We start from the raw sequence: 24668 nt of genomic DNA on the forward strand, positions 1-24668 counted from the left end.
TTCGTCCTGGGGATGGGACTACGTTTCCCAGGAGGCATCGCGAACAAACTCCCGGACTCTATTTCCCAGAGTTCCCGGGAATTGGCAGTGCCAGACCGTCTTCCCTGAGGGGGCTGGAGACTTCAGGGCCAAGATGGCGACAGGAACGGGTAGTAAGTATGTCCGTTGTTTTTGCGTGGAAGGCCTTTTAGACCACAGGCTAGGTACCAGATTTCTGTCACACGTTTGGGGATTAGGAGCAATGATTGCCCAAGAGTCCAGGGTCTTGAGAGACCTGCGCTTGATCGTATCGTGAAGACTAACGATTAGAGGCCCAGAAGAAGTGTAGGGTGTTGTGTCTCAAGGAGTCTGCGGAGATTTGAGAGAAGCAGCTCAGCGAATCCTTGTGTGTTTGGGAACTCTGCGGAATGCGAGACAAAGGGGCTCAGGAGACTTGGGTGTGCAGACGAAGAGATGCTGTGAGCCATAGGGAGTAACCGGCTCTCAGCCGTTCGTTTCTGGCCAGCGTTTGTGAGGCCCGTGGTCTATCTCCCAGAGAAATGGGGTACTTTAACTCTTAGCTTTTTCGGCCGCTAGGGAAATTGCGTTATGTGGATCTGAGCCATTTTCCTGTTTCGCACACTGAGCTGAGGCCCGACAGCTAGAGGGAGGTTGAAGTACGGAGAGAAGTAAACAAGTTTATGCTAAGAAGGAGGCAGGGCAGGAGGCGCGGGATGGGGGAGGGGAGTGGCTGCTGAGAATCCTGGGAAAGAAGCCCTGGCGTTCAAATAGAAATCAAGTAGTCTTAAAACTGGGCCTTTCGGGAGAACTGTCTTATGCTTACGCTGGCATTCTCCCCTTCCTTTTAAAACAAAGTAGCCATGTCATTTGAAGAAGTAGAATGTTTTGACAGATACTCAGTGCAGTTTGCAGGGAATGAATAGTGATGATTTTTAGGACAGAGGTGAAAATCAAGAGTGTGTGTAGTAACTCACTTTGTTCCTACAAGGTGGGATGTTTTGCATTAAGCTTTTAGTCCTTCCTTTGGGTCTTAGAACTAGTGCCTCAGTGGTTGTTCTCTAAGACTTTTCTCCTTTTAGAACACAAGCTGCTGAGTACTGGCCCTACAGAGCCATGGTCCATCCGAGAGAAGCTCTGTTTAGCCTCTTCAGTCATGAGGAGTGGAGATCAAAATTGGTAAGGTATCTAAGATAGCTGCATTCTTGAGTCTTAGAAACTTTGGGTATTTTTTTATTACACTGGTGGATTCCTATGGTTAATCATACTAGCGTTTAAGCAGTATTTCTTTTTTAACAGCATTATTGAGATTTAATTCAAATTAAATAAAATTAACCTAGTATACACACATAATTTAGTATATTCACAGAGTTGTGTGACCATTATCACAGTCTAATTTTAGAATTTTCATTACTTCTAAAAGAAATCTCTTACCCTTTCCTTAGTTGTCACTGTACAATCTCTACCTCCCCAGCATTCACCCCCATTCCCACCCTCAGGCAGATACTCAGTCTCCTTTCTTTCTCTGTAGCTTGCCTATTCTGGAAGTTTCATACAGATGGAATTCTGTAATTCGAGGACCAGCTGAACTGTTTCCTTAATTTTTTAAAAAAGATTTATTTATTTATTTTAGAGAGAAAGTGAGAGCACAGAAGCAGGGGGTTAGAGGGACTCCTTTTTTTTTTTTTTTGATAGAGGGACTCCTTAAGCAGACTTCCTCCTGAGCATGCAGCCCGACTCAGGGCTTGATTCCAGGATCCTGAGATCAAGACCTAAGCCAAGATCAAGACCTATTTTTTAAAACAGCCTCATGTTTTTTACATTCCCACAAGCAATGAATGAAGGCCCCAATTTCTTCGTATGCCTGACAACACTTACTGTGTGTCTTGCTAGTGGCTATGAAATGGTATCTCTTTGTAGTTTTGATTTGCGTTTCCCTGATGACTAATGTCGAACATATTTTCATGTGCTTATTGGTCATTTATATCTCTTCAGAAAAATGCTCTCGTCCTTTGGATTCTTTTTTTTTTTTTTTAAGATTTTATTTATTTATTTGAGAGAGAGAGAGAGAGACAGAGAGTACCTTAATGGGGAGAAGGGGAAGAGGCAGAGGGAGGAGCTGATTTCCCGCAGAGCAGCAGTCCCGGGAACCCATGATCATGACTTGAGTGGAAGGTAAACGCTTAACCCACTGAGCCCCCCCAGGTGCCCCAATCCTCTGGATTCTTTATATTATTACTGAGTTTCAAGCATTCTTTGTGTGTTCTGGACACAAATCGCTCATCAGATAATTTGCAAATATTTCTCCTATTTTGTGTGCTGTCCTTTTACTTTCTTGATTGGTATCACTTACAACACAAAGCTTTCAGTTTTGATGTGTCCAATTTATTTTTTCTTGTGTTGCTTATGCTTTTGGTGTCATAGCTAAGAAACTATTTCTGTGTTGTTTTTTTTTTTTTTAAAGATTTTATTTATTTATTTGACAGATAGAGATCACAAGTAGGCAGAGAGGCAGGCAGAGAGAGAGAGAGAGAGGAGGAAGCAGGCTCCCCGCTGAGCAGAGAGCCTGATGCCGGGCTCGATCCCAGAACCCTTAGATCATGACCTGAGCTGAAGGCAGAGGCTTTAACCCACTGAGCCACCCAGGCGTCCCTATTTCTGTGTTTTCTTGTCAAACCTTTATAGATTTAGCTCTACACATTTAGGTCTGTGATCCATTTTCAGGTTTTTTGTTTGTTTGTTTTTTAAGATTTTATTTATTTATTTGACAGAGGTCACAAGTAGGCAGAGAGGCAGGCAGAGAGAGAGGGGGAAGCAGGCTCCCTGCTGAGCAGAGAGCCCGATGCAGATGCGTGGCTCGATCCCAGGACCCTGAGATCATGACCTGAGCCAAAGGCAGAGGCTTAACCCACTGAGCCACTCAGGTGCCCCTTGTTTGTTTTTTAAAGTAGGTTCAACTCTCAAGTTGGGGCTAGAACTCACGATCCTGAGATCTAGGATTGCATGCTCTACCCACCGAGCCAGCCAGTCACCCCGTTTTGAATTAATTTTTGTGTATGTTGTAAGGCAGAGGTCTCTTGCACATAGATCTGTCCCATTATCCAGTATTTGTTAACAACACTATTCTTTCCCTATTGAAACTGTCTTGGCACTCAGTATTTCTTTTTTTTTTTTTTTAAAGATTTTATTTATTTATTTGATAGAGATCACAAGTAGGCAGAGAGGCAGGCAGAGAGAGAGGGGGGAAGCAGGCTCCCTGCTGAGCAGAGAGCCTGATGTGGGGCTCGATCCCAGGACCCTGAGATCATGACCTGAGCCAAAAGCAGAGGCTTTAACCCACTGAGCCACCCAGGTGCCCCTCAGTATTTCTTTTTAAGGACCATAAAGTAGAACTGTGGTTTCCAGCTTTTTACTTCTAGTGCATACCCTTTTTTATATTTATTTTAAAAGATTTATTTTTTCTTCCTTTGTTTTTTAAAATTTTTATTTGAATTCAATTAATGTATAATGTGTTATTGGTTTCAGAGGTAGAGATCATTGATTCATCAGTCCTTTTTTTTTTTTTTTTTTTAAAGACTTTTTATTTATTTATTTGAGGGAGAGAGAGAGCACCAGCAGTGGGGAGAGGCAGGCAGAGGGGAAGCAGGCTTCCCACTAAACAGGGAGTCCGATGTGGGGCTCAGTCCTAAGATCCTGGAATCGTGATCTGAACCAAAGGCAGATGCTTAGACTGAGCCACTGAGGTGCCCCCATTCATCAGTCTTATATAATACCCAGTGCTCATTACATGAGTAGCCCTCCTTAGTGTCCATCACTTAGTTACCTTATCCCTCCCACCCCCTTCCCTCCAGTAACCTTAGTTTGTTTCCTGTGATTAAGAGTTTCTTATGGTTTGTCTCCCTCTCTGATTTTATCTTAATTTTTTTTTTCCTGTCTTCCCCTGTGATCCAGTTTTGCTTCTTAAATTCCACATATGAGTGAGGTCATGTGATAATTGCCCTTCTCTGATTGACAAGATATATTTTAGGGAGAAGGAAAGAAAACCCCTACTGGGAAGGGGAGGGGCAGGGAGGGACAGAGAGAACCTCAAGCCTACTACTGTGTGCTGAGTGGTTCCCCACATGGGGCTCCCATCTCACCAGGCCCGAGATCACAACCTGGGCTGAAACCACCTGAAACCTGAGCGAAACCACAACGTAAGCTGACTGCACCACCCAGGCACCCCTCTTTTATTTTTTATTTATTTATTTATTTTAAAGATTTTATTTATTTATTTGACAGAGGGATCACAAGCAGGCAGAGAGGCAGGCAGAGAGAGGGGAGGGAAGCAGGCTCCCCGCTGAGCAGAGAGCTCGATGCAGGGCTTGATCCCAGGACCCTGAGATCATGACCTGAGCGAAGGCAGAGGCTTTAATCCACTGAGCCACCCAGGCGCCCCTACCCCTCTTTTATTTTTTTTTATTTATTTTATTTTTTTTTAAGGTTTTATTTATTTATTTGACACAGAAAGAGAGATCACAAGTAGGCAGAGAAGCAGGCAGAGATAGAAGGGAAAGCAGGCTCCCTGCTAAGCAGAGAGCCCGATGCAGGGCTTGATCCCAGGACCCTGAGATCACAACCTGAGCCGAAGGCAGAGGCCCAACCCACTGAGCCACCCAGGTGCCCCCCCTCTTTTATTTTTAACATTTTCTGTTTTTCCTCAAGATTTAAGGAAACCTTTTTCTTTTTTTTTCTTTTTTTTTTTTTAAGTAGTATCTACACCCACGGTGGGGCTTGAACTCCCTACAGCCAGATCAGGAGTTGTATGCTCTATCAGTTGAGCAAGCCAGGCACCCCTAACGACACCTTTTAATTGTCCTAAGTCTTGTAATTACTTAATTTTCAAATTTGTGTCTTTTGGTACATCTCTACTACTTTAATTGTTCAAATGAGTTTGCTAAGGCTTCCATTATTGGTCACATTTAGCATTTCTGCAGTGTTACATATTTTTCAAATAACTTTTTTCTTTAAAGATTTTATTTATTCATTTGAGAGAGAGACAGGGAATGAGCAGAGTAGGGGAAAAAGGGAGAATCAGGCTTAGCAGGGAGCCTGATGTGGGCCTCCTTCCCAGGACTCCAGGATTATGACCCCAGCTGAAGGCAGCTGCTCAACCAACTGAGCCACCCAGGCCCCCCTCAAATAACTTTAAAGGTGAAATCTGGGTATCCTAGGTAATAGTTGTTCTTGAACCAAATTAAATGGTAAACCCCAAGACAAAATGAATCACACTAATTTGATAAATCAGATTAAAAATAGTATAAGAATACTTAAGTAAAAATGGAGTTTTCTTTATTTTAAAAAATATATATTTAGGGACGCCTGGGTGGCTCAGTTGGTTCAGCAGCTGCCTTCGGCTCAGGTCATGATCCCAGCGTCCTGGGATCGAGTCCCACATCGGGCTCCTTGCTTGGCGGGGAGCCTGCTTCTCCCTCTGCCTCTGCCTGCCACTCTGTCTGCCGGTGCTTGCTCGCGCGCTCTCTCTCTCTGGCAAATTAGAAAAAAAAAAAAAAGGAAAAAAAAATATATATATTTAGAGGGGTGCCTGGGTGGCTTAGTTGTTATGTGTCTGCCTGCAGCTTAGGTCATGATCCCAGGGTCCTGTGATTGAGCCCAGCATTGGGCTCCTTGCTTGGCGGGAAGCCTGCTTCTCCCTCTCCCACTCCCCCTGCTTGTGTTCCTTCTCTTGCTGTGTCTCTCTCTGTCAAATAAATAAACATAATTAAAAAAAAATTAGAGAGTGAGCGAGTGGGGGAGGGGCAGAGAAAGAGGGAATGAGACATGCAGACTCCTCTGCTGAGCATGGAGCCCCACAGGGTTCAGTCTCACAACCCTGAGATCATGACCTGAACCGAAATCAAGAGTTGGGCACTTAACCGACCGAGCCACCTAGGTGCCCCAAAACTTTGATTTTTTTTTTAAAGATTTTATTTATTTATTTGAATCACAGGTAGGCAGAGAGGCAGAGAGAAGAGGGGGAAGCAGGCTCCCTGCTGAGCAGAGAGCCCAATAGAGGGCTCAATCCCAGGACCCTGAGACCATGACCTGAGCTAGAGGCAGAGACTTAACCCAGTGAGCCACCCAGGCACCCTGATATTTTAAATTGTTTTTCTTTTCTGAGGAGGTGCTAAGTCAGAAGGTTCAAAATGGTACACGGTGTCTTCTGTCACTATAGCTCATCTCCCAGTGTTAACATTTTCTTAGAGTTTCATTTACTTGTGTTTCTCCAGTATTAATTTTACATACATGAACAAGTGTTTTCTTTCTCCCCCTACTTTATAAACAGAAATGGTTTAATACTATACATACTATTCTTTTTTTTTTTAAATTTTATTTATTTATTTGACAGAGTGGGAGAGAGAGAGAGATCACAAGTAGCAGAGAGGCAGAGAGAGGGAGGGGGAAGCAGGCTCCCTGCTGAGCAGAGAGCCCGATGCGGGGCTCGATCCCAGGACCCTGGGATCATGACCAGAGCCGAAGGCAGATGCTTAACTGACTAAGCCACCCAGGCGCCCCTATACATACTATTCTTGCTGCTGCTTCTCTTTTTTACTTTAACTTAATATATGAAGCTCTCATTCCTTTTTTTAAGGCAGCTGCATGGTATTGATACAGATAAACTATAATTTATTTAACTGGTACTCTTTTTAAAAAAAATTTTTTTTTTTATTTTTTAGATTTTGTTTGTCAGAGAGAGAGTGAGAGAGCACGTGCGTACAGCAAGGGGAAGCAGCAGGCAAAGAGAGAGTCAGGCTCCCTGCTGAGCAAGGAACCCATTTCGGGACTCCATCCCAGGACCCTGGGATCACAACCTGAGTCAAAGGCAGACGCTTAGCCAACTGAGCCACCCAGGTGTCCCTGGTATTCTTTTTTATTTATTTATTTTATTTTTTTAAACTGGTACTCAAGGGGTGCTTGGGTGGCTCAGTTGGTTAAGCATCTGCCGTTGGCCCTGGTCATGATCCCAGAATCTTGGGATCCAGCCTGCATTGGGCTCCCCTGCTCTGGGAGAGCCTGCTTCTCCCTTCCCCTCTTCCGTTCCCCTTGCTGTGCACTCGCGCATGTGCTCTCTTTCTCTCTAATAAATAAAATCTTTAAGAAATAAAAAAAAACAAACTGGTACTGTATTGATGGACATTTGCTAATACAGATGTAACCTTGCATAGTTATTTATTAACTAAAAGCAGAATTACTGGGTCAAAGAATGTAGGTGTTCATAGAGTTTGATAAATATTTCAAATTGTCTATTCTGAGATTCTTTCGATTTATATTTCCATTGGTAATGTATCAGAATGCCCCTTTTTCTATGTCCTGGTTGTTAGATATTTTTGATGTTTGACAGTATTATAAAAGGTGAGAAATCTCATGTTCTGCATTTACATTAATCTTAATGATGGGTAAGGTTGAATATCTTCATGTGTTAAAGAGCCACTTGTATTTCTTTTTTTGTAAACTGCTTTTTCCCATTTTTCTGTTTATTAGTCTTTCTCTTTAATTGGGGAAGGACTCCTTACACATTAGGGAGATTAGCCATTTGTTTGAGCTATGAGATAGTTTTTTTTTTTTAAACCAGTGTGCCATTTGGCTTTATTTATGGTAACATTTTTACCTTAAGACTTTTAAAATGTAGCTTATCAATTTTTAATTTTTTTTTAAGATTTTATTTATTTACTTGACAGTGGGAGAGAGAAAGAGAGCGCCACATGCACGTGCGTGTGCACAAGCAGGAGGAGCAGCAGACGGAGAGGGAGAAGCAGTCTCTCCACTGAACAGGGAGCTAGAGCTAGAGTGGGGCTTGATCCCAGAGCCCTGGGATCATGACCTGAGCCGAAGGCAAATGCTTAATGACTGAGCCACCCAGGTGGCCCTAATTTTTTTTAACAGTTCCTAGATTTTTTTGACCTATTTAGAAAGTTCTACCTTAGTGTGAGATTATAAAATAATTCTCTGGTTTCTTCTAATACTTTCATGGTAAAATTTAAAAAAAATATTTAAATTATTGATTCATTTGGGGCTTTTCTTGGTCTAAGGTGTAAATTATGGATCAAACTTTATTTTTTGCTAATAGCTATCCATAGAACTGTTGAACTTTTAAAGGAAAAGAGTTGGGGCACCTGGGTGGCTCAGTTGGTTAAGCTGCTGCCTTTGGCTCGGGTCGTGATCCTAGGGTCGTGGGCTCGAGTCCTGCATCAGGCTCCTTGCTCAGTGGGGAGCCTGCTTCTCTCTCTGCCTCTGCCTGCTTGTGCGCGCGCTCTCTCTCTCTCTGATGAATAAATAAATAAAATCTTAAAAAAAAAAGGAAAAGAGCTGTGTGATACCATTATCTCAACACAAATATTAAAAACTTTTTTCTTTTTAAAGTTAACCTAGTTTTTCAGGGCGCCTGGGTGACTCAGTTGGTTAAGCACCTGCCTTTGGCTCAGGTCATGGTCTTGGAGTCCTGGAATAGAACCCCACATCGGGCTCCCTGCTCAGCGAGGAGCCTGCTTCTCCCTCTCCCTCTACTCCTTCCCATAGCTCATGTGTGCTCTCTCTCTCTCTCAAATAAATCAGTAGAGTCTTTAAAAATACATTTATTTTTTTTTAAACTAAACCTTTCTTTTTTATTAAAAATATTTTATTTACTTATTTGACAGAGAGAGAGATTGCAAGTAGACAGAGAGGCAGGCAGAGAGAGGAGAGGAGGAAGCAGGCTCCCTGCTGAGCAGAGAGCCCGATATGGGGCTCGATCCCAGGACCCTGAGATCATGACATGAGCTGAAGGCAGAGGCTTAACCCACTGAGCCACCCAGGCACCCCTAAAAATACATTTAAAAAATAAAGTTATGTAGTCTTTCAACCAAGAGAAGTGTGAGAATAATATAGAGAATCCATGTACCCAGACTAGATTTAACAAATCTTAATATTTTGTCATGTTTTCTTTGGATCTTTTTCAAGATTTTAAAATTTTATTTATTAGAGAGAGAGCATGTATGAGCCCGGAGAGGAGCAGAGAGAGAAGGAGAATCTCAAGCAGGCTCTGAGCTTAGTGGAGGGCTTAATCTCAGATCCCTCAGACCATGACCTGAGATGAAATCGAGTTGGATGCACAACCGACTGAGCCACCCGGTTGTCCTTCTTTGGATCTTTTTAAAGAAAAAAACATAGATACAGTTAAAGCCCTACACTCTTCCTTGATCCTGTTCTAGTCCTGTTTTTATTTTTGCCTGTTTTTGTTTTTTGTCTTTACAACTTTTTAAAAGGTTGTATGATTGCATCATAGTAGAAAGTTGTGTCATTTTTTTTCAGTTAATATTATGTGGTATATATTTTCATTTCACCACATATATTTCATAATTATTTTTATGGCCTATTTAATATTTTATAGAGGTGAAATACCAAAAGTTAAACATCCCCTGCAGGCATTTAGGAAAAACTTAACTGTTTGTCAGTTTGATCAAGTCTACATGGTGCTTTCTTCTTGGTACTTGCTTCTTTGTTAGATTATTTTTTTTAATAATATACTCCTGGGAGTTGTATTAGTGGATCAAAAGATAACTTTTTAGTCTGGAATACATTACAGATTGTTTTTCAAAAGACACATCTCTTTCAAAAGGACCAAAATCAACATAAAAATACTTGCCCAAATGCACAGAAATGATAATGTACAAGGTTCAAATACCTTCACTTCACTCAGGAAATTTATGACCTAGGAAAACTGTTTGGCAATGATACTTTCCCTCTAAATGAAATTTTTTTTCAATTTGTGAGAGAGAAAGCACACAAGCTGGGGAGGGGTGGGGGAAGAAGCAGGCTCCTCACTAATCAAGGGGTGCGCAATGCAGGACTTGATCCCAGGATACTGGGATCATGACCTGTGCTTAAGGCAGGCATTTTAACCAACTGAGCCACCCAGGTGTCCCCCGCCACCAAATAAATTTTAAGTGGTTGTGGGGCGCCTGGGTGGCTCAGTGGGTTAAAGCCTCTGCCTTTGGCTCAGGTCATCATCCCAGGGTCCTGGGATCGAGCCCCACATCAGACTCTCTGCTCAGCATGGAGCCTGCTTCCTCCTCTCTCTGCCTGCCTCTCTGCCTACTTGTGATCTCTGTCAAATAAATAAAATCTTAAAAAAAATTTTTTTTTAAGTGGTTGTGTCATTTTCCGTAGTCACGTATTTCAGAATACTTCCTGGTGGCAGTTTATCGTTCTAAATTTTGTACTCCAAACCTTGAACTCTTAGCATACCTCCCCCCACCACCCTTTTTTCCCCGTTTCATGTGTAATAGGTTTTCTCATTTTGTGTAGGGTATCAGTTAGCAGAGCAATCAAGCCGTTTGCAGAACCTGGCCGCCCTCCAGACTGGTTCTCTCAAAAAGTAAGTTCCCAAGCAAGTACTCTTTTAGAACATCTTAAGAAATGTGAAGTGGGTTCCTTTCTGGGCCCTGCCCTTTAATCGTAAGGCTTTAATGCCATGAAGAGGAAGCATAGTTGAGAATACCTTTTCATTTTTCCCACTGTTTACCAATTCTTTCATGTGTGTTCATATTATAAACTTTCTTACCTGTGTAACATAATATGTACGAGGCTAAGCTTGGGAGTTAGAAGATCTGGGTTTAATATGACTTCAGTTAGAGTTTTGGGACCATGATTTTCAGTTTTCTCATTTGTAAAATAGATAAAAGTTGCTTCAGGATTGTTGTAAAGTTTTAGTCGAGGTAATACCTATAAAGCATTTAGCACAGTGCCTTGCATATGGTAATTACTCAGTAGATACTAACTATCAATATTGGCTATTGGGTTGTTTTTCCCCAAATATATGAATTCCAGGTCAGAAGACTCCCTTTTCTGTGTCCTGGTATTTAGGATTTTTTTTTGTTTTGTTTTTTTTACAATTTTATTTATTTGAGAGAGAGAGTGTGAGAGAATGAGTTCACAGTCAGGGTGGAGGGGTAGAGGGAGAACAGACTCTTTGTTGAGCAGGAAGCCTGATGTGGGACCCTGTCCCAGGACCCTGGGATCATAACCTGGGCTGAAGGCAGATGTTTAACCAACTGAACCACCCAGGCACCGTCCGGTATTATTTTTAACTGATGTGACTGCAGAGTAATTTGCCCTCCTAGAAACCACTCATATCTTAATAGAGATCTCCTCTCTAAGCCTTAGTCTGATATGGTAAAACTTTGAAAGGTTGCTTCTTTCTAGGCTTGCTCATGATATTTTTACTTTTTTTCCATAGCATTGTGCTTCCCAGTACTCAGAGCTTCTAGAGACCACTGAGACCCCAAAGTGAGTACAAAGCCAGACATTCAAGCTACATCTCTTTAATGGAAAGTGTCCACTGTGGAAGTCTGCTTTATATCTATTAACATTACTGGGTGATTAAAAAATAGAATAGAAGTTATCTATGGTTAAATGGTGGAGAAGCTCAAAGAAAGCAGTTGGGATTGGGAATAGATGTTCTTCTATTAAAATACTTGTTTTTGTTTTAAAATTTTCTACAGACGGAAACGGGGTGAAAAAGGAGAAGTGGTTGAAACCGTTGAAGATGTCATTGTTCGGAAATTGACTGCTGAACGAGTTGAGGAACTAAAGAAAGTGATAAAGGAAACCCAAGAAAAATATAGGTACTTAATCAGAGAGAAAATACGATGTGGTTGGGAGAGACTAAAGGTGCTGGGTTCTTATACCAGTCAGAATTTTTTAAATAGTAGACTGAAAAACCCAGTTAACTTACTTCTCTTTCTAGACGGCTGAAAAGAGATGCAGAACTAATTCAAGCTGGGCACATGGACAGCAGACTGGATGAGCTTTGCAATGACATTGTGATGTGGGTTATATTGTTCTTCCTTTTGTACACACCTCTCTTGTTTTATCCCGTTTTCACCTCAAGTAATCTGGCTTATCTCCTCCATCTGCCACCCCTTTAGATTTGAGTGATTCTGGAAGGGAGAAGCTGCAGAGTGGCCTAGTAGCTGGGAGGGGGGAGTGAGTTGTAGAAGGTAATGTGATGGAATATGTCAACGTGAGGCCATAACTTAGTTTTGACTTGAAAAGTGCTTTAGTTTGCCTATGAAGAGCTGGTAGTTAGGGAGTACACTAAAAATTTTCCCGTTTGGGGGGTACCTGGCTGGCCAGTCAGAGCATGTGACTCTTGATCTTGAGGGTGTGGGTTTGAGCCCCACATTGGGTGTAGAGAAAGTAAAATCTTAAAAAAAAATTGTAAAAAAACATTTCCTGTTATGCTGCTAAGGATTCTTTTTTAGGCCTTTCCTTCAGAAAGTGCTAGCCTGACAGAATTTCCTTGTGAGGGTAGGGTACTGTGACCTACAGAGGAACTAGAGCTGTAGGATCTTACTCTTACTTCTCTCTTTAGGAAGAAGAAATTGGAGGAAGAGGAGGCGGAAGTAAAGAGGAAGGCTACAGATGCTGCATATCAGGGTAAACCGAACCTTGTGACTCTGTTTAACCATTAACTATAGGATACTGCAGGCTAGTAACAGCTGAGGACTACATTGTAAGATAGAATCCACGGATGCTTATTTACTTGTATACTTTTCTGTATCCTCTTCTCTTTTACCAGAGTAAAAACATCCCTTTCTATTCAGGAAGAAACTCTTGGAAAATGATTTCTGCTCAGTTATCACTAGACTTTGGGTCATTTTAGGGTACAAAGGCTTAAAATAAATGTTGAACATCATTAAGTTTTTAGAATTCAGAGTCTTGTAAGAAGATTAAGAATAGCCCACTCTTTGGATAAGAACTTAAACATTTGTAAGTCTAGGAATACATGCTTTGAGCCAGTGAGGTCTTTCCCTCTTGTTAAAAGCAGAAACCTAATAACTTGTCGAAGAGGTTATTGAGGAATGTTTGAACCACTTTTCTACCTCAGGATCTTTGAGATAGTTTAGTGAGTTTGCTTAGTGTGAGAATTATGCTTTGGAAAAATGAATCTAAAAAGTTACCTGTCTCCCAGAAGTGTTAAAGATTCCTAATCCAGACTCATAATGCAGCTTGAATTATGCAACATCCCCATTTGTCCTTTATTATAAATAGTAGAGTAGTGTCTACTTTCATTTATTTAATCTTAAAGACTAAGTAATCGTTGTCTTTTATGTTCTAGCTCGTCAAGCAGTAAAAACACCTCCTCGGAGATTACCCACTGTGATGGTCCGCTCTCCTATAGATTCTGCCTCCCCAGGAGGTGATTATCCACTTGGAGACTTGACCGCAACCACTATGGAAGAGGCCACCTCTGGAGTGAGTATATTTTCATCTGCAGGAATTGATCAGCAAAGGGGCAATAAGCCAGCAGAGAGCTGAGCGATGAGGAAACGACTTTTGGCCAGAGGCATTTTCCTCTCTTGGTCTGAATGTTAAAGACTTAAAGTGCCATGTTCTGTGCTCTAAGATAAGGATGGACCTAAAAATATTGAGCCTTGTGACCTTTTGGGAGATAGGTAAAATACTATGTTAAGAATTATTTGTAAGTAAACTAGTCTTATAAAATTTCTATGGAAGTAAGTTTTCTTGTAAATAGAATATTGGTAGTGGTTAAGCAGATTGTAAAAGACAGGTTGAGTGGAATATTTGGGTCATTGTGGGTTTGAGTGGGTAGAAGAGAAAAAACTGTGGGGAAGAATGGAGTGGCTGAGAGCAGGAGGGGTAGAGGGTTTCTGGGCAGTTTCACTCAGGACTAATAATGAAATAGTTAGACACGCTAACCCGTCCAGATTAGTAGGGAACCTTCCAGAGTTTGAGAAGTCAGATAAAGGTTCTCTGTTGTCTCTTAGGTAACCCCTGGGACTTTGCCGAGTACCCCAGTCACCTCGTTTCCTGGGATTCCTGACACCCTTCCTCCAGGCTCTGCACCCTTAGAAGCCCCCATGACCCCAGTAACAGATGATTCACCCCAGAAAAAGATGCTTGGACAGAAAGCAACTCCACCCCCCTCCCCTCTGCTGTCAGAGCTCTTGAAGAAGGGCAGCCTCCTGCCTACTAGCCCCAGACTGGTATGGAGACTTCTGTGGGTGTTTGAGAGCTGTGGTGATTTAGTACTTTGGAAGGGAGTGCCTGGGACCTAAAATATGACATGGAAAAAAAAAAGTTCAAAAGAGAAAAAAGAGATCTCCTAATTAAATGTTAATTTAAAAAACAAAAACAGAAACAACCAATAAGTTGATAGTATCCTTGGGTCCTAAGTTATCTGAAACCACAATTATTTCAGTTCTCTTCTCCAGAGAACTCTTGTCAAATAACTTTTAAAAATTAGAGCTTCCCTTGGGTCTGAAATTATTTTCTTTGGATATTAACTTCATGAAGTTTGGTCAACTGCTGGAGCTTTTTTTGGGAAGTGGTAGTAAAGGAAAGCTTGAGTGTAGCCTTCACCTCTATTCTTCCCTGGTAGGTCAATGAGAGTGAAATGGCTGTGGCTTCTGGCCACTTGAACAGTACAGGTGTCCTCCTGGAGGTAGGCGGGGTTCTTCCCATGATACATGGTGGGGAAATGCAGCAAACGCCCAACACTGTTGCAGCCTCCCCTGCTGCCTCAGGTAAGTCAACACCTTTCTGTTGTCCACTTTACTTCGCAGATGTTGATCTTAGTGTTGACTGTCTTTGGTTTCTAGCCTTTAGTAGTAAGCAACGGTCAGTCGTAGATGTAAAGCCCAACTTTTTTTGGTGCTGCTTCACCTGTTAAACCATGTAGTGCCCCAGATTGTAAATCCATTTTTATTTTCAAAGTACTGATAGCTCTGGATGACCACAGCATAGATATCAAAGAGAAGAGTCAAGTTAGTAGTAAAACTGCTTCCCTGGGGCTTGTGAAATTACGGAAAAGTGCTAGAGATACCTGAGGTTATAGTACAGGGGATTGAGATTTGAAGCCAGAGAACTGGATTTAGTGTCAAGCCTGCTGCATACTGATTTTATGGCCTTGGGTAGATGATTTAACCCATAAACCTCAATTTCCTCTCTTATTAATTGCAGTGTGTGTACTTCACAAGGATGTCATGAGAATTAAGTGAGATAAAGTAAAGCAAGAAAAAACTTGACAAAATATCAAACCTTAGGGATATTTGAATGGTATTGAATTTGGGTGATTTATGGCATGCTTAACTGTAGAAGTGACAGATTTATTCATACCAGTTTTTCATGGTTTTGTTGTTACTGTTTAATTTTCTTCTGGGAAAAAAGTTACCGCCCATTTTTGACATACACTGTGTGTTCTGGTGCTTTGGGTCATTCCTTACTTGGAAGAAGTTCTTTATTAGTAAGGTTGGAAAAAGTAAGGGTATAGATAATCTTATTCAACAGAGAAGTTTCTTTTCATTCTTGAGACTAAAAATTTTCTTGGTTGAGTCTTAAAGTGGCTATTGCTTCTTGTTCATGTGCTTTCCTCTTACCTCGTTTTATGTACCTCTTTGTCTGTTAGGTGCTCCCACTCTTTCCCGGCTTTTAGAAGCTGGTCCTACACAGTTCACCACTCCTCTCGCTTCCTTCACTACTGTTGCCAGTGAACCTCCAGTTAAACTTGTGCCACCCCCTGTAGAGTCTGTGTCCCAGGCTACCATTGTCATGATGCCTGCGCTGCCAGCACCATCCTCTGCTCCGGATGTCTCCACTCCTGAGAGTGTAGCTCCAGGTGCGTCCTTGACCTGCGCCCTGAGCAGCCACTAGGTCCAGAATTCCTTCTCGAACTTCAGTTAGAGAGAATGGACCCAAGAGCATCAACTCCATCCAATTCAGTGCTTCTGTTCTGTTCTCCATGGACACATACCATCTTTATCCTTAGAAAAACAAGAATTTGAGAAGATGTGGGTGGGCACTTTTGTGTTGGGGGAAAAGGGCTAAGTGTATAAATATGAGTGGGCTTAAGAACATGTTCTCACCCTACTTTCTAGATAAAACTGGGGACAAGAAAACATACAAAGATGTAGATCTAAGATAACTTTTTCTGAGCTTAAGAGTATGGGTGCTTGACATCTGTCTGTAGCCTTGGTTGATCTCGAGGTGGTCACTTGATATCAAATGAGGTTCTGAAATGTTTTTCTCTTCTTATTATTCAGTGAGTCAGCCTGACACTTGTGTCCCCATGGAGGCTGTGGGGGACCCACATACTGTGACTGTTTCCATGGATAGCAGTGAAATCTCCATGATCATCAATTCTATCAAAGAAGAGTGTTTCCGATCAGGGGTAGCAGAGGCCCCTGGGGGATCAAAGGCTCCCAGTATAGATGGGAAGGAAGATTTAGATCTGGCTGAGAAGATGGATATTGCTGTGTCCTACACAGGTGAAGAGCTGGACTTCGAGACTGTTGGAGACATTATTGCCATTATTGAGGACAAGGTAAGTATTTAGCAAAGCCCAAAAGAATCTCTCGTGAGTCCTACATAGGCTTCTCTCCTCAGCCTTTCCTTGCTTCTTGTAGTAAGAATTAAAAAAACAAGCAGTTTTGTTTCTGCCCGTCTCTATCTCCTTAGTCCTAAAGCCCTTTGGCGTTTACATGAGTCATCTGCCCAGCCATCCTGATGTTACTGGTTTGTTCAGGACAGAAACCTGTCCGTTGGTTGCTTCTACTATATGGAGAAGATGGAGAGAGAAGCTACAGATTGAGGCCATCTCATTTGGTGCTAACAGAATTGAGGGACTTGGACTTATTTCTGTGAATTCAACAGTGTGTGTCTTATGGGACAGGTGGATGATCATCCTGAAGTGCTGGATGTGGCAGCAGTAGAAGCGGCGCTGTCGTTCTGTGAAGAGAATGATGATCCCCAGTCCCTGCCTGGCCCCTGGGAGCACCCTATCCAGCAGGAGCGGGACAAGCCAGTATCTCTCCCTGCACCAGAGATGACAGTAAAACAGGAAAGGCTGGACTTTGAGGAAACGGAAAACAAAGGAATCCACGAACTGGTAGACATCAGGGAGCCCAGTGTTGAGATTAAAATGGAACCTGCAGAATCAGAACAAGGCATCTCAGGTCCAGAAATAGTAGCTGGAGTTGTTCCAGCCACAAGTATGGAGCCACCAGAACTCAGGAGTCAGGACTTAGACGAGGAACCCAGAAGTATTGCCACTGGAGAGATTGTTGAAGCAGATGTTCCCAGTGGGAAAGGCGATGAGACTCCACTTACAACTGTGAAGACAGAGGTATTTAAAATCAGGGGCTGGGAGGATGGAGGGTTATACCTTAGGTAAGAAGTGACTGTTCAGGCCTTTGGTTTTCCTCTTGAATTCCTGAATTTTCACATGGTTGATGTGTCCATAGCCCACAGGTATGATTATTGCTACATACGCTTATCCTGTTCCTTGTAAGGTGACCATTATATTCCTGTTACATGAGTAGGACTTAGAATTTCTTCTGTAGTCTCATCACTGAAAAATAAACTTGTGTCAGCTGAAGCGATGTATCAGTACTTAGAGAACTTATTCTTTTTGGTCTTCAGGCATCTCCTGAAAGCATGTTGTCTCCATCACATGGCTCCAATCCTATCGAAGATCCTTTAGAGGCAGAGACTCAACACAAGTTTGAAATGTCAGGTAAATAGTAAGGCCAGGAATTCTGTACTCTAACTAACTTGAAATCCTTTGCTTTGGCTTCTGAGGGATTGTGGGTTGTGGGCAAGTAGAAGAGGTAGAATAGGTCAGCATGGAAAGGAGAGCTGCAGGGGATTATTGTCCATAGGAAGGGGAAGGCTAAGGTGGAAAAATCTTCAGGTAGTCTTTCTCTCCTCTGCAGACTCATTGAAAGAAGAATCAGGGACTATTTTTGGAAGCCAGATAAAGGTATTTCAGACTTTTCTTTATTCCTCTTGCTGTGTGACTAGATTTCCCGATAGCACTACCTTTTTAATGAATTACAGTAAACATGCATCTTACTCTCTGAGATGAGACTGGTTAAGGAGTTGCATGGGGAAAAGTTGCAGTGGATAGTTAGGCATACTGGCAGTACTGTGGCCACATGTGCTTCCCATCTGAAAGAGTTTGTGAACATCACACAGAGCTTTCTTTTGCACATAATGTACAATGAAGCTTTGATACTTCCAGAGTGATTTGGAGTAAATAGGGATGCCAGAGTCAGGGAGAACATGTAAGAAATAAGATTATTAGTTACACTGTCCAAAGAAAATTACCCAGAATTTTCTTTTTAGAATTACTAAAGTGGTAGTAACAAACAGATTTAAAGTAATGCGATGTGAGCTTGCTCCATCAGAGGAGATACAAAATAAAAACTATTTTTGATAACTTTGTATCCAGGGTCAGAATTCCTCTCAAGAGCAAGGGGAAAGAAGGAACGCCTCTTAGCTTAGTCTTAAGTAAGTAGCTTTTTTTTTTCTTCCTTTTAAAAAGATCCTGGGTCTTATTCTTTGTCCAGGTTCTGTATTACTTGATCAGTGAGTGTTCGTAGATGGTAGTATAAGTGATAGAGGGCTCAGTCAGGAAGCAGTGTGAGGCCGTTTTCTAGAACTGATCTAACCCAAAAGATCATGTTTAATGATGCTTTGCTGGATAGCTTTGCTTGCATTTGTTGACCGGAGCACACTGTGTCTAAGGATGCCCCAGGTGAGGATGAGGAGGAAGATGGAGTCAGTGAAGCGGCCAGCCTAGAGGAGGCTAAGGAAGAAGATCAAGGAGAAGGCTATTTGTCAGAAATGGATAATGAACCCCCTGTGAGCGAGAGTGATGATGGCTTTAGCATTCACAATGCTACGTTGCAGTCCCACACACTGGCAGACTCCATTCCCAGCAGCCCTGCATCTTCACAGTTGTGAGTATCTGAGATTCTTCTTTGAAGTCAAGACAGTGAAGGTGAGAAGTAGGAGAGGATCTTTTCCTTCACTCTTACTTTTTCTTCTTCTCTTTCCTCCTGGCCTGGAGCTAATAGTTGGCAAGAAATGATTAGGAATTTTATTTTATTTTATTTTTATTTTTTTGGACTTAATGCCTAGTGGGACTCCTTTGTTTCTTTATTTCAGCTCTGTCTGTAGTGAAGATCAGGAAGCTATTCAGGCACAGAAAATCTGGAAGAAAGCTATCATGCTTGTATGGAGAGCTGCAGCTAATCATAGGTGAGTTTTACCAGTCACCTAGGAGTTTTTCTCCTGCTCCTCCTCAGTGACTACAAAGAAGTCTGGGTGGATTTATATGGGATTGGTGGCTTTGACTTTTACAGTCTTCACCTACTTAAATCAGATTCCCTCACCTGTGCTTCTGAAGAGTAAGTCAGTAATTGCATCTTACTCTTTCTGGACAGGTATGCCAATGTCTTCCTGCAGCCTGTTACAGATGATATAGCACCTGGCTACCATAGCATTGTACAGAGGTAAGCCATTATTCTTTCAGCACGCTGACTTGCCTGAATTGTAAGTTGTTCAGTCTTAGTGGATTTTTACTATAGACGATATATTTAAAGCAAGTGTTTTTGATGTGAGTAAAGGTGACCAAGTGGTAAGTTGATCATTTCAGTGGCTGGATCACCAAAGATAGTCTACAAGAATTAACCCTCTTTATTACCTTTCCTAGCCAATACTTATTATAAAGGTTGACTTTGGTTTTTGGATTAAGTGCATGTTGTGGGATGAGGGGTTGGCATTTCAGTCCTGGCAGCTAAGAATAAGAGTATGTATGAGAAGATCTGTGTGATAATAATATATTTGGATCCATTTGAGTCCTCTTCCCCTCCACTTACTTGTTGCTGTTGTTGTTTTGTTTTTAGGCCTATGGATTTGTCAACTATTAAGAAAAACATTGAAAATGGACTGATCCGCAGCACAGCTGAATTTCAGCGTGATATTATGCTGATGTTCCAGAATGCTGTAATGTATAATAGCTCGGACCATGATGTCTATCATATGGCAGTAGAAATGCAGCGAGATGTCTTAGAGCAGATTCAGGTACTTTGAGGATCTTTAGTGTTTTAACAAGGATGAAATGAAAATACTCAGGGGAAGGATTCATACTGATGTCGGGAAAGGATGCTGGTGACTTTTAATTGGAATGTCTTCAGAGACACAGGAACATTTTGTTCTTGATGGATTCATGTTGGTTTTCTCATGTTGAATTGGTAAAAGAGTTATGAGAATATTCTTCCTTTCTTGGTTAAATACTTCAGTTTCCAGAAGTTTTTAAATACTTGGGGGGGGAATAATTTTTTTATAGAATGGTGATTGCATAAGTGTGTGTATATATATATATATATGCATATATATGTATATATATTTATTTGACAGAGATCTCAAGTGGGCAGAGGGTCAGGCAGAGAGAGATGAGGGGGCAGCAGGCTCCCTGCTTAGCAGAGAGCCCGATGCAGTGCTGGGTCCCAGAACCCTGGGATCATGACCTGAGCCGAAGGCAGAGGCTTAACCCACTGAGCCACCCACGTGCTCTGTGAACACATATTTTTAAATTACATTAAGTATATACATAGTTGATCTTCAACAAATGGTTTCTTCTTCCTTTTTATCACAGATAATCTACTTCTGTCCTATAGTTGCACTGTCCGACACCCTTTGGGATATTGAACTTCAAGGGATGTTGTCTATATCTGCTTAGTCTGCTAAATTAAATTACCTAATGGCCTTTGGTTCATTTGGTTTTTTCTCTTTCTCATTCTTAAGAGAGATTTATTCTGTTTTCTAGCCAAAAAGTTAGAGATACTTGGTATTTAGATCCTTTCACTAGAATGAAACCCTAATATGCTAAACTTTGAATTAGTCGAGAAGTATTTGAATGCTGTTTGCAGACAGATATTAAATGAAGTCCTATTTACAAAGCCAAAGTGTCTTAATTCTTCCCTACTGGATCAGGTCTCAGGGGACAACTGTCTTTATTTCCTCTGTAGCAATTCCTTGCCACACAGTTGATTATGCAGACATCTGAATCTGGGATCAGTGCTAAAAGTCTTCGAGGGAGAGATTCTACCCGAAAACAAGATTCTTCAGAGAAGGTGAGGAGACCAAGAAAAAGCCTGTATTCCAGTGTTCCAGAACTAGAAGTCTGAAGCATCCAAGGAGCCTTAGATTACTACTTGGTACTTGGTGACTGCTGGGCTTCTATATTCCAGTGGTGTATAGACATATAAATCTTTGGATGTATTCATCCAAGCGTCGAAAACACTTGCTGTGACTGAAAGGTCCAGTCAGTCACTTGAGAAATTGTGAGCTGAATGAGTGGATTATTAATTTCTCTGGGTGAGTGCTTACAAGGTGGGGGAAATGACTTTTGCAGCAGTTGGGGACCATCAGTTCCTGCTCCAGAAAGCATAATGGCCAGACTGCTTTTGGATCTCTTTCCTCTTGTTCTTGAGTTTTTAAATTTTGTCTTCGTGTGTGTGGTGCTTGTGTCTCTGTCCTGAGGTTTGGGGTGCTTGCGGCTGAGAGTTTCTGTGAACCTGATCAGTGTTTGTTTGTCCTCTAACAGGACAGTGTCCCCATGGGCTCTCCTGCCTTCCTTCTCTCTCTCTTTGTAAGTATTGAATGGCTGCAAGGGGTGGTGTTGCCACAGAGATTCTCAGCTCCTGCTGGGGGTGGGTGGCAGAGGGAAATCCAACATGCAGACTGTGGCAATGTCTTGAACTTCTCTTTATTCAGGTCATTGAATAAGAATCTGTCTCATTTTCTGCATTCCTGTCTTTCTGCATGTGTGTGTGTGTGGGCTGGGTAGGGACTATTTATGAGTTCATTGGACTGAAATGAGGTATTCTTGGTAAGGATCTAGGATGCACCTGCTCCTCATTTTTGACACCACCTTTTGCCATTTCTTTTCTCGCAAATAAAATTGCTCAGAGCAGCAGCTGCTAGCTGGCTTTTTGTAAGTGTTCCTCATACCAGCAGATACTCAGCACATAATTTTTTTTCCTCTTCCCCTAATGTTGAGTTGCAAGGCTGATGCCTGATACACAAATACTCAGTAAAATTAAAGGATATTAGTAATGATGAGTACTGCATACAGTAGTGGCTGGTAGAATTAGCGATATACTTAGTAAAGCTAGTCCTAAAGACTTACTGTTTTCCTCTGTGAATTGAATGACCCTCTGACTCTGTTCATTATGGGGCCCTGAGGCGTGATGCAATGGAAGAGCGTCAGCTTGAAAACCACATGATCTTAAACTCACTGGATTATCTCTTGTAACCTTGTTTTCCTCATCTGTATGATGGAGCTAATATAATGAGATAACCTGTCCAGCCTACCTCACAGGGATGTTGTGAGGATAAAATGAGATCAAGGTATGGAACTGGCTTTGAAAAAAATTAAAGTGTTAAACAAATGCAAGGTGGTATTTTTATTGTTAATGTCGCCTCAAAGGCAATTTATGTTCATGAGGTCTGAAAAGTTTGAGTCCTTGCATGTTAGAAATGTAAAAATGGCCTGGCCCAGCAAAAGTGTTCACTAATTCATCTTGCCTACAGGCATCAGCCTGTACCACGGACGGAACACTGTAATCTCCCTTCTTTCTTACTGGCCTGCAACAGTGACTCTGGATCCCCAAGCAATTGGCTGGCTGTTGCAAAGCTGGTTAATAGGATGTTTTATCTATTGAAGACAGCAAAGTATTGCACAAGAGGAAGGAGCTGGGCTGCAGGGAGAGAGCAGCAAATGGAAAGAAGCCTTCTGATTGTCCTGATCTCATGGAAAACAACTGTCAGGAGGTGCTAGGGAACTAGTGCCAGGGTCAGTCTGCAGGAAAGGCCTTTCTTATAGGGACCAACAGCTGGACAGGTATGTTAGCCAAGAATCTCACTATCACTCCCCTTTCTCACCCTCCCAACTTTCTTTTACTTTACCTGTTCTTTGAACATGGCTTGGGGCCTGGGTGGGATGACTGATAGTCATTCTTTGGGACCCCAGGTGAAACCCCAGTGACCTGTGTGGTGGGCAGGAGCAAATAGTCTGTCCTGCTTTTCCTCTCACAAACTACTGCCAAGAGTTTTTTAGCCCACTCTGTGGGAAGACAGATATGTACCTCTCATTTCCTGGATTTTTCTGCTGATTTCTCTTCCTTCTTCCCCAAGATACCACATCCCCAGCATTGTTGCAACTTTTTTCTTAACCTCCTGATCAACTCACTCATGCTCCCTTTCTTTGTCTGCCTGTCATCTAGGATGGGGGCACCAGGGGGCGCCGCTGTGCCATTGAAGCAGATATGAAGATGAAAAAGTGAAGCTTCAGAGTATCCTCATTGAGCTGAACCTGAAGTAGAAGTAAACAAGATAGAGCTTGGGCTTGTCGGCCCAGTTCCAGAAGTGGAAGTTCCAGAAGAGGAGGCACCTGGGCCCTGTGACATGAGCTGGGGAAACTCTCTCAGAGAGTTGGAGTAGCACAATTGCCTGTTGTAGGGCAAAAATCATGGGCTATGTTAATGTCCTAATGTGTAGCTAGCAGATTGTAGCTAGTTTGTACTGTCTGGTGAAGTGTACAGACTTTTTAAAACAAAACACCTGTGAAGTGTGTGTGTACACAATAAAGTGAAAGAAAAGAAAACTCTAGCCTTTGGTGTGTTCTGTGTGTATATGTGTGTGTGAGAGGCTTGAGATTTTTTTCTGCATGATAGTTGTTACATCATCTGTGGAAATGAGATGACTGGGGGGTGGGAGTGGTATTATAATATGAACTATTCAACAGCCTAGAGAAGGTAAGTAACCAAGATTGAATTTATAATTAATGTTTTAAAGTGTTGCATTGTGTATTGAGGATAATCTTATTCAGCTTTTCTTGAATGTTTTGGGAAAACTTAAGATTTTCAGAGTTCTGTTTATGGCATTGCTTTTAATGAATATTAGAGCATGGACAGAGGTAGCACTGACCTTTATCTCAGACATTTGTCCTACTTAGTGTACTATCTTAGCAGGTAGTATTTCTAGGACAGTATGACAATATTTCCTTCCTGATTCTATATGTAGGGTTCTTGTATATTTTATAATTCATTGCTATTTGAAGGCTAAAATCAGTTTAAGGGGAAATTTATCATCTGAGTTTATTCCAATTTTTGTTACTAAGTAAAAATTAACTCCATGAGGTGAACCAGTTAGGAGCCTTATATTATATAGAAATGGACATTAATAGGGTATTGTCTAGTACATTGAGTTTTCTTGAAAAAGATGTGTTTAAGAAAGATAATAGAAGTTACAGATCTTTCTGGCTTAAACTGTGAAGCTTGTTAGGATGCTAAGGAAGTAGAAGACACAGTCTTGTGGGGTGATAGAAGGGAAATCAGTCAGTCCAAGAATTAGAAGGTCAGTAATTATAATGCAGGGGTGCCTACATAGCTCAGTTGGTTAAGCATCTGACTTCATCTCAGCTTAGGCCTAGATCCCAGGTTCAAGCCCCTCATTGGGCACCACACTGGGTGTGGAGCCTACTTTAAAAAAAAAAAAAGGAAAAGTATATTTCCACAGCAGTCTATAAACTTGCATGTGGTACAAGCCATGAAGCCCTAAAAATGGGAGAAAATTGTAGAGGAGATCCATTAAAGGATACAGACTTTGGGTTGGTAGAGAAGGTGACAGATGTGCTTAACAGCACATTGGATTAAAGCTCAAGAAACTGACCAGGAGGTTTTGGCATTTATTTTTGGCATTTATTTAGAACAGAGGATGGGCATTGAGAAAAGTTACCCTGGGTGGAAATTGATAAGTGGGCTTGTTGACTGAATATAAGA

At 41.7% G+C, this 24668-nt stretch overlaps 1 protein-coding gene across 4 annotated transcripts; it reads left to right on the top strand.

Moving 5' to 3' along the window:
• The first annotated feature begins 120 nt into the window (after positions 1-120).
• On the top strand, positions 121-23495 carry BRD8 (bromodomain containing 8). Of its 4 annotated transcripts, XM_080803538.1 has the most exons (22): positions 121-152; positions 1080-1176; positions 10321-10390; positions 11252-11301; positions 11517-11639; positions 11762-11842; positions 12389-12453; positions 13136-13272; positions 13806-14024; positions 14420-14564; positions 15446-15655; positions 16080-16360; positions 16709-17161; positions 17458-17551; positions 17751-17797; positions 18565-18779; positions 18988-19080; positions 19266-19334; positions 19728-19905; positions 20853-20957; positions 21431-21475; positions 23112-23495. In XM_080803538.1, exons 1-22 carry the CDS (start codon positions 134-136, stop codon positions 23169-23171), a joined length of 2856 nt encoding a protein of 951 aa, XP_080659664.1. In that variant the 5' UTR covers positions 121-133; the 3' UTR covers positions 23172-23495. The 4 variants fall into 4 exon arrangements, with proteins under 4 accessions (XP_080659664.1, XP_080659665.1, XP_080659666.1 ...); XM_080803539.1 differs by lacking the exon at positions 21431-21475; XM_080803540.1 differs by lacking the exon at positions 13806-14024.
• Positions 23496-24668: the final 1173 nt, after the last annotated feature.

Source organism: Martes martes (assembly GCF_963455335.1).
Source record: "Martes martes genome assembly, chromosome: 5".
Taxonomy (NCBI): domain Eukaryota; kingdom Metazoa; phylum Chordata; class Mammalia; order Carnivora; family Mustelidae; genus Martes; species Martes martes.

What these genes read in the sequence shown, in the direction of transcription:
- BRD8 (XM_080803538.1), top strand. An exon ending in AGGAGTGGAGATCAAAATTG is followed by an intron (nt 1,177 to 10,320) that starts GTAAGGTATCTA and finishes CATTTTGTGTAG; the next exon opens with GGTATCAGTTAGCAGAGCAA. An exon ending in TGGAAGAGGCCACCTCTGGA is followed by an intron (nt 13,273 to 13,805) that starts GTGAGTATATTT and finishes GTTGTCTCTTAG; the next exon opens with GTAACCCCTGGGACTTTGCC.